At 43.0% G+C, this 11897-nt stretch overlaps 1 protein-coding gene across 2 annotated transcripts; it reads left to right on the forward strand.

Annotated features, from left to right (window-relative positions):
• The first annotated feature begins 3175 nt into the window (after positions 1-3175).
• Positions 3176-8898, forward strand: ggt1a (gamma-glutamyltransferase 1a). 2 transcript variants are annotated; one of them, XM_030060551.1, is made up of 12 exons: positions 3176-3348; positions 3457-3591; positions 3683-3768; positions 4184-4349; positions 4674-4891; positions 5103-5252; positions 5717-5853; positions 6236-6423; positions 6854-6981; positions 7756-7868; positions 7965-8078; positions 8752-8898. In XM_030060551.1, the coding sequence occupies exons 1-12, from the start codon at positions 3176-3178 to the stop codon at positions 8896-8898; spliced, it is 1755 nt and encodes a 584-aa protein (XP_029916411.1). The 2 variants fall into 2 exon arrangements, with proteins under 2 accessions (XP_029916411.1, XP_029916410.1); XM_030060550.1 differs by having other exon boundaries at positions 3457-3587; positions 3679-3768; positions 4184-4376; positions 4731-4891; positions 7756-8078.
• Positions 8899-11897: the final 2999 nt, after the last annotated feature.

Below are 11897 nucleotides of genomic sequence, written 5' to 3' on the forward strand. Positions count from 1 at the left end.
AATTTACCATTGGCCAGTGGGCTAAGATGATTCTCAGTTTTGATTGACATTGCCTCCCAATACAAGTATCGCTGACCTTATATAAATAAAGTATTTTTCTCCTGGCAGCTTTGTAGCTTGTACAGCCAGGGGCAGGACCTGTCAAATCCTGTATAACTCTTCCAGAAGTCCACAAAATCACTGTCATTTTTTAACAGCCCAAATACCCCCCTAAAACATCCATGTGCCAGTGTCCCTGCATGTTAAATGACTCAGTATGTTTCTGAGGGCAGGGGCTCAGAAAGGTCCTGGGACCTGCAGGGGCCCTTGATGGGGGCTCCTGCCAACCCTAACCCTGACCATAAAAGGAAAACTGTTCTGTATCTCTGCTTTTTTTCTTTCGAATCACAAGAGGTTTGCTTGCTGAGAGAGATGAAAAATTGATGTTTGGATCAGAAAAACAAAAGTCTTCTCGACTGTGGTTCCTTGTGTATCTGCTGGGAGGTCCTTTATAGGAAAACAAACTGGGAGCTCCTGTCACACAGAGCTAAAGGATGCTGAGGTTAATTACTGACCTTATGTTCAGGATTGTTTATTACAATTTCTCCTTGGTCAGCTCAGCAGGACAGGTGATCTCGCTCTCCAATAAACATTCCCCTCATCTGGGTACCCTCCATGGGCCAGGCTTATGTATTTCCATATTATCCCAGAGCTAATTATGATTGACTGCTCTCCTTAATTTCATGTGCCATCACCCAGTCACTAATTTCTAATGTCACAGCTTGGTTTTGAGTAATTCTGATCAAACAACTAATTTTCACAACATGGGCTAAAGTGACGTTTATTCTTAATTGTTTTTTGTTTTATCTGCTCTTATCTTTTCATTTGGCTCTTCAAATCTGTATCAGGGAACTAACAGGAACCTTTCATGCGCAAGTTGGTGCTTTGAAATAACATATGGCATTTTAACCAAAGCACCTTGCTGTGCCGCGGGTGCATTTTTAGTATGCGCGGCAGCAGCAAGAATCAAACGTCAAACCTTGGCACTGTTTGTGCTGTGCAACACCCACATACCACATACCACCCCATCTATCTATCTATCTATCTATCTATCTATCTATCTATCTATCTATCTGATGATCGATGGACCTGAGACTGAATTCTCACCTCATGATGTCACCTCTTATTTTAGCTTTTATTGGTCATTTCTCAACTGTAATCAGTCATGCAATCTGGGTTCACATGTCACCAAGGAACAGAATCAGTCTGTGATTAGTTTTGTTGACACACAGGCCTCCCTCTGTATGTGGAGGAGGGTTTGTGTGAAAACAACTGGTGGGAACTGGGGAGTAGAAGTGTGTACCCCCCACCACTGCCTCCTAGCCCCTGGCTGAGGGAAGGGAAATGTTAATAATTTCCAGCTGTTGTTTGTTGTATATAGCAAAAGGCCTTTGTGATCTACAATAGCCGGATACATAATTGTCCTTTTGTGCTATTATAAATCAGCCCCATCCATTAAATAAACTCCCCTCCTTGGGGCAGCTCTGAACCTGGGAGATCCAGAGCAGGATAGTAGTGATTAGATTTCGACACAATCACGCAGCAGCAGCCCACAGGCTCCTTTGACTGTGCTTTATCACTGTGGCCCAGCAACAGGAGAGCAAGGTGGATTAGCTAAGGTAACACAGAGAGGTATTTGCCGTTGAGAAGCTCCTGTCAGTAATGCTACTAGCTTGGGCCTGTGCTGCTGGGTGAAATCTCAGGCATCTCAATTGGTCTGAGGATGCCGGCAGCATAAGCCAAATAGACTGTGACACAGCTACGGTGCATGGCGGCGCCGCTGGCTGAGCCAATCACACGGCCCGGAGTCGGGGCTGAACGTTGCCTGCATGTGTAAACAGATCCCCCCTCACCTTCAGTTTGGCAAGCCGGCCAGATGCATATCACTATGAAATGGAAGGTTATAGAGGATAAGAAAGACAAACTCAAGGTTTTCATTTATAAAACAAGATATCCATCATTTGAAGAGTGACAGCTCTTTTTACAAGATGATGGATAGGACAAAATTAAAGCAAATTCTGGCTTTTTTTTTTTTTTATATAAGAAATGACGGCGACTTAAGTCTTCTTGACAAAAATCTAACAACTCTACAGGCTGGATGCTCTACAAGGACACTGAGGGAAAGCTTTCCTCATACTCAGATGTCTGTTAGTCAGAAATGTGGATCTATATCGTAGAAGTCTTAGGATTCATCACTGACTGTCCTAGAAGCTGGAACAGAGTTTCAGAAGAAAGCCTTCATGATCTCTGCCCTCACTGCCTCTCTTTGCCTCTCTCTCTCTCTCTCTCTCTCTCTCTCTCTGTCTCCTTCTATGTCCTTCCCTCTCTCTCGTTCTCTCTGCTATTTCTGTCTGTAACTTTCTGTACTGCTGCTGTCTTGGCAAGATCTCCCTGTCCAAGATGGCGGCAAAAATCAGCAACAGATTTTTAACCTCAGTGGGACTTGCCTGGTAAATACACTTTAAATAAACAAATCAAATGTGTTAGACACATTGAAACGATATAGTTCAGGTAATTATTTTTTCGCCCCAAAGTCCCCCCCTTGAGTTTCATAAATGAAATCCTCATGATGGTAATTAGAAAGACTCAAGCTGTTGTGATAATGTGGTTTCTCAAGTCATTTCTGGGCTGCCATAAACTTTTGCAAATTAAACATATGCTCATCTTCGAGATAGCTTTTGCTAATGAACGTTAGGCAACGCATCACAGTGTGTCATTAGAAGTAACTCACAGCTGAAAACCAGAAATGACGCACGGTGCTCCACCACCCATGACTGATGCTTGTCATAGTAATTACCGCCATGTCTGTGGTGGAAACAGCAGAGTGGTCACATCTAATTGAAAGGTTAAGTTTTCTCTTCTCTGTCCTCTCCGGTGCTCTTCTTTCCAACTGCACGAACAAATGAAAAGAACCAAAGGTGAGTCAACTTCGCTCTCTCCTTTCTTGGGAAAAGAAATTAACGGCACACTCGGTGAATGGTTCAAGAGACCAGCGTGAAAATGATGATGACGGGTGGCTTCCCAGCCTCCCAAGAAGGAGGCAGAATATCTTGCCGCTGGCATTTGACCCTGCAGATGCCGAGGTCCAAGGATCCTGTCTGACTGTAAGGTGTGTTGAATTTTCCCGGGCAGGAAAATGGTCAGGAAGTCCCTGGTTGCTGGGCTGGTGGTCCTACTGGTGGCTGCAGTGGGCCTGTTTCTGGGGGTGTTTATGGGCTTTGGGAAGAAGAGCAGGACCCCCCCATCGGACCACTTCTACTCCAAGGCTGCTGTGGCTGCCGATGCTGGAAAGTGTTCAGAAGTGGGGAGGTACATTGAAGCTGATGCACTTTTGAAAGGCATTCACCAGCGTCTTACTGTAATGTCTGTCTGTGATGTACATGCTGATGCTTGCTGAGTGTATGTTTGTGCTCTCAGAGACATTCTGAAGAAGAACGGTTCAGCTGTGGACGCCTCTATCGCCGCCTTGCTATGCATTGGCCTTTTGAACGCTCACAGCATGGGTATTGGCGGGGGGCTCTTCTTTGTCATCTACAACGCTTCCACAGGTGAGTGCGCGTCTCGCTTTTGGTACAACTCCCTGCTGATATCACCTGAGCCAAAACTCTCATCAATCCATCCTCATTTTCTGCTCAACAGGGAGGGTGGAAACCATCGATGCGAGGGAGACGGCGCCCATGAATGCCACAGAAGACATGTTTGGCAACAACACCCAGCTCTCTCGTAAAGGTACCAGCTAGCTGCACTGTGTTGTGGTGTTTCCCAGGAGACAGAGGGGAGAATGTTCAGCTCAGGTTTGACATGACTGTGCATCGTGACATTGTCGCAGCCGCTGTAATACCAGTAAGTCTATTGTGGTGTCAGTCCTAGAAAAGGATTTAGAGAGGATAATATATTCTGGTTTCAAAGCCATGCAACAGCTGCCTCCTGAATGTTCCATCATCCTTAACAACCTACAACATTTTCCCTTGTACCCTCTGCTAGTTATACAGGGCACAGTACAATAATAAAACATCAAATCTGCATGTCTCAGTGCCTCTTGTCCCAGGCTTAGAGCCTCTTAGCATGTGGCTCCATGAGTCAGAGAAGGGACAAAGAGAACTCGTGACATTCAAATACTGGTCCTGCTGTTCCTGCGTGACAGGTGGATTGTCCATCGCCATTCCTGGGGAGATCCGTGGCTACGAGATGGCACACAAGAGACATGGCAGGCTGCCATGGAAGGACCTGTTTGAGCCTAGTATTGCCTTGGCCCGCGATGGCTTCCCTATAGGAAAAGCTCTGGCTCACGCAATCTTCAAGAGCAAAGAGTCCATTCAAGAAGATGCCAACATGTGGTGAGAGTAAACCTCTGATGAAAGAAAACATAGGCTAAGTTCAGTGTCTAAGAGCAGCAACTTCTATTTGAAATCCAAAACATGTTCCCGTGCTCTGCGTTGCAAAAATTGCCTGTACAAGTAACACGGATTAAGGATGTATTGCTGCTGATTATTCAGCCCCACAGTGAAATGTGGCCTCACTAATTCTGCTGCATGCCCCAATTATATGAATTGAATATACACATAATACCCCCTGTGATTCCTGCACAAATTATTGGACATAATGGTGCCACCACTAATCCTCATATTCTACAGACTTAAAACGCTATTGGAATTTAATTGCTTTCCTCTGCTCTTCTCCCTGTGTTCCAGTGAAGTGTTTTGTGATTCTCAAAAAAACATCCTGAAGGAAAATGATATTGTTAGATTTCCGAAACTAGCCGACACATATCAAAGAATAGCAGAGGAGGGGCCCGATGTGTTTTATAAAGGGACGATGGCACAGAGCATCGTGGAAGACATCCAGGCAGCAGGTCTCTTTTTCTTGTTTTCTTGTTTTCTTGTTTACCGCCAGCAGTTTAGACACATGAACAAATGAGTGGTGATTGAATCTGAACTGCATTGTACATTATAACACTCAAACCAAGACATTATGCAAAGCATTACGCAAATGCCACAATAAATTGAAATTCATAATATGACACTTACATCCCATATATCCTTACGCCTCTGTGCTCTTTCCAGGTGGGATTATCACCTTGGCAGACTTGCTGGAGTACCAGCCTGTGTTAAATGAGAATCCCCTGAAGCTGAACGTTGGGGAATACACCATGCACGTCCCAGACGCCCCCTCCAGTGGCCCAGTGCTGGCACTCATACTCAACATAGTGGATGGTGAGCAGCCTGGCCAAGTGCTTGTGCAGCCATGCAGAAGAGAGGATGTCAGGTTTCCCCAGGTCCTCCCTGGGATGTTCCTCCGCCTATTTTGGAGCCACAAAACAGGGCCCGTACTTTGCTCTGTGTGCCAAAATTAATTCGCCGTCAACACACCGTCTGTTCAAGCAGAGAATCTTCAACCATGCTTTTAATGAAAAGTGTCTTCATTTACTTCACATTAAAGATAAGCTCAAATTGAACATGTTCCTAATGATTTATACCATACTTCTCAGCCGGAAAGGTTCGGGTTGTTATTTCACTTGAGGTAGAATTTACAGTAATAGTTAATGACCTGCCACCGTTATGACAGCGTGGAATGGGCTTTTGGCACAATGATGGAGAAATGTAATTACCTGATTAGCAGACGAAAATGTGATTCTTGAAAGACTTGAAAGATGTATTCCCTGTGGGTGTTTTTGCAGGGTACAACTTCACAGACTCAAGTGTCTCTACAGCAGAGAAAAAGACCCTGACATACCATCGCATCGTAGAGGCTTTTCGTTTTGCTTATGCCAAGAGGAGCAGACTCGGGGACCCTCGTTATCTCAATATCACCGATGTAAGAGCCCTCATTTTATCCATTATGATCACTGCTCATTTTCAGCTTCACACTGGCACAGCTGCACACGTGAACACTGGGAGTCATCCAGTGCGACCGCAGTCCTCTGCTGTGGGCCTCTGAGCAGCTCCACAGGTCGGCTTAGGAAGATCAAATCACAGGTTTACTTAAGAGCAAACGTGGTGATTTTGAGTGTGATGGGGTGTTATTCTCTGTTTCTTAAGCATGGCTGAATCCAAACAGTGCTGATTTAAAATTCAGGTAGAGTTTTCTACATCATTAAGCAGGGCAGGATTGGTGCACTGCCATTGTTTGCTGTTCATGATCTTCCAGACGCTCTGTCAGGAAGTGCTGCTGTGACCGATTGCTTTGTTCTCCTCAGCTCATCCACAACATGACCTCAGACTACTTTGCTGACGGCATCAGGAGTAAAATTACAGATGACACCACCCATCCAGACAGCTACTACGAGCCAGACTATTTTGTCCCAGATGACCACGGGACGGCTCACCTGTCCGTCATTGCTGAGGATGGGAGCGCCGTGGCGGCCACCAGCACCATCAATCTATAGTAAGATTCCTGCGTGGCCGGCTTCTGCCAGAGCAGGCCCAAACATGCAGGCGTGGACAGAATATATAATATATCAAATCTCTCTCAGCTGAAAACCTTAAGTGTCCCAAAAAGTCAGTTTTTTTTTAAATTTGGAGAACAGCCTTTCTTTAAGGGTGATGCTAATGGCTTGCTTGAAACTACATATATAATGGATTTTGACCTCGGGCCCTAAAACTTTCTCAAGCAATAAATTATCGTGTACTTTTTGTTTCAAGCAAAAACCCCATAATGAAAAAAAATGGAGCTGAAGGGTTGCTGCCTGACTGTGGTGTAATATAATGTAGCTATCCAATTAACACAATTTTACCACCAATATTCCCATGCTTTTACACCCAATCCAGAATGTATTATTCACTTGTTGATACTAAAACGTATTCTGTGTACTCAGCTTTGGCTCCAGAGTCATGTCTCGATCGACTGGGATCATCTTCAATGATGAAATGGACGACTTCAGCTCGCCGTACATGACCAATGGTTTTGGAATCCCTCCCTCCCCCAACAACTTCATCCAACCAGGTGAGGCTGGACTGGACTGTCACTCTGCACACGCTGATGTCTTCATCAAACAATTTGGGTTATAACCTCTGGACACTGGCTAATGTTGATGGATGGATGGACTGATAGATAGCTCTATAATTTCATTCTGCCCTGAGCAGTGCACAATTAATTGAGATGCCTTGCTATAATTACTGTAAACACATGAGACCATGGTTGTCATGATTGGTAGCTTTGGTCTCTAGCTGGTGCTATTATTAGTGCTCATGTTTTCTTAAAAAAAATCAAGATTAGGTTTCCCATAACCCCTGTGCTTCCTGGGGATGTCGCTAACCTCTCTTGCAGTGCTCGATGGGTATTTGTTATCTCTTTGGCTTTTCTGAAGAAGACATATGTGTTAGAAGTTGTTTTTCCATCGATTGTTCCTCTATTGCTTGAAACTTTCGGGACTTTAGCTCATTTTGGACGATAAGTGCGGCACCCTTCTCCTTTTTTGTGCAATATAGCAATCTGCCTCCATGCCATAAAACAATGCACAGTTTTACCTTCCAAATTCAACCTGTTGCGAGACGGTGTAAAATGTAAATGTAAATGCAAAGTCTAGAGGCCAGTAGAGGCTGCTAGTCTTTTTGCTGCAGATCATATTTGCTTATGGTAATCAAACTAATGTCACAGTTTAATGTGGATAATGATACCAATGTTAAACTGCTACATGTAGCACCTTTAAAACAAAAGGTAAACACATAACCTTTTCATATGTAAAGCAGTCACAATGGTTCTGTTAATTTGTTGTAGGCAAGAGGCCGCTCTCTTCCATGTGCCCAACTATCATTTTTGACAAAGACAACAGGGTGAAAATGGTGGTAGGAGCCTCTGGAGGAACAAAAATCACCACAGCCACCGCCTTAGTAAGTGTGATTCATTCATATGCATCTCCAGCCCGCAGACACACACGCACACACGTCTTTGATGCAAGATGTCTCACATTCTGCTGCTGCACACAGGTCATCCTGAACTCCTTGTTCTTTAACTATGACCTAAAGAAAGCTGTGACGGCGCCTCGCTTCCACAATCAGCTCAACCCAAACATGACAGTGGTGGAGCAGGGGTTTGAAAAGGTATGTCGCACATGCTCAGACGCTTGCTGCATGCAGAAATGCTTGTTCATATAGAGCTCTGTATGAATAAAGTGACTAAAGCGGCCTTAAGTAATCTGACCTTTATCAGTGTTTATCAGTGACCAGAAGGAAGTGTACCGACAATTACAGAACCTCTCCTGTGATGCAGGCCAGCTGCCCCCTTCCCTTTCCGCAAAGAAACAAACTAATTAGAGCAGATATCCAGCCGAAACTTCAAGTGATCACAACACAAAACGCTGCTTTGCCATTTGCTGTCCTGGCTTCAGAATGAGGCTTGTTAGCCTTTGTTACTGCAGTGTTTGTTGGGAACATCTTCTATTGCTAGGCAGCTGAAAATGCAAATAGGAGAGAAATGGGTGGGGATTTTTGTTCCAAATTTCTAAGTAACCAACTGGAAAAATGGAAGTCACAAATCTCAAGACCTGGCAAAATAACTTATCAAACTGCTTTATCAACTGCTTTATCATTTATCAAACTGCTGCAGAAATATTCAGATCAGTTTTTGCACTGGAGAATCAGAAAACTTACTTATCATTTAAGAGTGTGTGTGATGATGTTGCAGATGATGAAGATTATGTGGTTGGTCATGATGGTCATGATGTTGATAGTAATAATGGTGACAGTAACGATGATGATGATGATGGCATGGCAGAGTGTCCTGGACGGCCTGGTCCAGAAGAACCATGTAACAGAGCTGCTGCGGACTCCAGACTCTGTGGTCCAGGCGGTGGTGCGGCAGGGAGAGCGCCTCTGCGCAGAGTCCGACCCCAGGAAAGGAGGCTATCCAGCCGGATACTGAGGGCAGCCTCAGCTCTCGTCCTCCTCCTCCTCCTCCTCCTCCTCCTCCTCCTCCTCCTCAGTCTGGAAGCTCTCCTCAAAGACACACGGACAGAGCTACAGTTTGTGTCTGTGACAGAGACGCCAGCAACGTTTAAGCTATGGAGACACAGCCACTTCTCTTTCTCTCAGTTGAATTCCTTTTTCACAACCATGGGAAATGACTCACTCCATTTCAATACCCCTCACATTCAAAACAAATACTCAACATTACTGCTTTTCTTGGCATTATTTTTTGTGTTTTGGGAAGAAAGAAAAAAGGAGATTTTACCTATGATTATGACATTTTTACACCTGTATCAAGATATCCTCATTATTAGTTATTGGTGGTGAATATATTTTGAGGACTGGAGAACACATCAGTCTTTGCCATTTGGATACACTAAAACAAAAGGCCAAAAACTGTATTGGTAAGGATGAATCCTCTGCTATATATTAATCCCAGTTTGCTGAAATGGTCAAAAACACCTACGTAAGGCTGTATGGATATCAAGTTTAAAAAAAAAAAAAATACCCCAATAAGTAAGCAAATTATACTGTCTGTAAGAACAAGACAAAAAACAAAAAACAAAACAAAAAAACATTTTTAGACTTCATCAGTGCGTTTTGGGAAAAAAATAGTAGTTCATGTAGTTTGTTTTTGTCCAAAGGAAAAAAAATGTCAGCCAAATCAGATCAGATGTCTTGTTTTCATGTCATGTAAAACACCCTCAATGGTTAATTAAAAACAAAGACGCCTCAGGTTGTCTACCTATATCTTTTCTTCTGATGTACGCTGATCCTGAGATGAACCAGAAACTGTCTTGGATTATGTCGAGGGCTCAGTCACGCTGGTCCTCTGGTCAAACTCTCACTTCCATTTTGTTGTGACGCAGAGTGTTTTTGTAAAGGACAAATTTCAATTGTAAATGTTTAATACCGAGTAGAGGTTAAGTGAATGTATTGTGTATTCTGAAGATACATTTGCAGATATATTTTTCTAAACATGCATTGTTCTTATGCCGTGCTTGTTGCCATGCTTGTTATTAAACATTTTGAACAAAGATATTTTTTTACATGTGGAACCTTTGGGTATTCCTGTATTGTCTCCTGGGGGAGTATTAGGTACAAAAAGGGCTGCACTCAGGACAATTGTTGGACCATTTTGTTTGTAGCAGGTCAGTTAATTTTGTCCTTCACTGATACCACTACAGGACGATGAACCCTCTGGGTTAAATAAAGCTCCACAAGGCTATGTACTGTAAAACAGTAACCCAAAGTTTCAGTGAGGGTTGCAAAAATCAAATTTCAGGTTTATCAGGGTTTTTTTTTTTTTTTTTAATAAACATAATAAACAAGGCTTTTTTTTGGATCCCTGAGGCCAATAACTTCCCTTTACTTTCACTGTCTTGTGAATTGGGACCCACAGTAAATACCTGCATGCCGCCTGCACTTTTCCTGAGCAGCTCTGAATTACTTAATACCAGCATCGGTGCCAGTATTTCATTGCTGTCAGGTGAAAACGTCAATCTCTTAAATGTCAACTCTTCATCAGCTACAGTAAGAAAAGCAGATGTGCCTTCGGCATTAATGACCGTTCATTTTCAGAGTTCTTCTAATGAGGTTTGAAAGGATTTTGTGAGACTAAAGATAGTAAAGATTTCTCAACCCACATGTAAACTTTCAATTTCAACCTTTCAAACTAATTAAAAGTAGCAGGTTTTTATATGACATTATTTTTTAACCTGACACCATCAAGTTGAAATATGACTTTCTAATGGAGTTGGTCCTGTTTAGCTGGTATTGTGGTACAGCTTAGATGTAACAATTCAAACATTAAGGGTTTGATTCCTAGTGGAGATGGTCACACTAGGATGCACTCACTGTCAGGCTCTTTAGCCGGGAGCATCTACCACATGGCATATGTTCAAGTCTTTGCTCTGCTAATACGCCCATGTTCCATTGAATTTCCCATAGAGACACAGCTGAGTGTCACAAACACTTCAGTAGTAAACTGAATCGAGTCCAGGCACATACACAGACAAACATGTAAACACAGGTATTACTCTGCCCCGCGCCCAAAGCCACCGTCACAGCTAACAGCAGTTTACATGTGAAAGTAAAGTGTGTCACGTGACTGAGTGTCTTATTTAAACACAAAGCTGGTCTGTTTCCTTTTGTGAAGGACCATGATCTATCTGTTTACGCAGGAAAGTGACATGAAGCCAAACACTGGCACTGAAACTCAGCCAACAGGAGCTTTCAAAGAGCCGGAACAGATGGTAAATGATGAAGCTAGTTCATGTCAACTGGCTCTGAGGGTTCCTATCAGACCCCCCACAGACCTTAGAAAGAAGCTTTTGTATGAGAAGAGCTAACCAAATTGGTAGTTGCACTGTAAAAAAAAAAAAAAAAAAAAAAAAAGTCAAATGCATTCAGATTTCATTGTAAAAATGGTTCCATTGCTGTTTTATAAAAACCCTTTACTGAACAAACATCCACTTTAGGCTGCAGTGATAAAGTAAATGTAGGTGCACTGGAAAATATGCCTTTATTTCCCAGTCTGCCAACTGGGTAAGACAGTGCCACTTGTTTCCAGGGTAGGTTCCCGTTTCAAGTGTCTATAACATGATGCTGGGCAGAATGGGGCAGATTAGTCTGTTAGAGTCAATAAAATAAGGACTGGTTTATGAAAATGCTGGGGAAAAAAAGTTGATTTACATCAGAAAAAAGTGAACTGAGCTCATTTATCTGACTCTTTAGCCTGTTTTTCACTTTTTCTAAGACATAAGATTTCAAGACTGACTTAAGGTGGATATTTTTGCAGTGACAATGAGAAACCATAAATAAAACAGCAAATCATTAAACTAGGTTAGTCATTACTGCAGCTGCAAGGTTATAAATGATGTAATAACTAGTTACTGTTCTCATGAAAGATAGCTTTAGTTACCCAATAAAAGCTCACATAAAAGACCAGAAGAT

The sequence above is a fragment of the Myripristis murdjan genome, chromosome 9, assembly GCF_902150065.1.
Source record: "Myripristis murdjan chromosome 9, fMyrMur1.1, whole genome shotgun sequence".
NCBI lineage: Eukaryota > Metazoa > Chordata > Actinopteri > Holocentriformes > Holocentridae > Myripristis > Myripristis murdjan.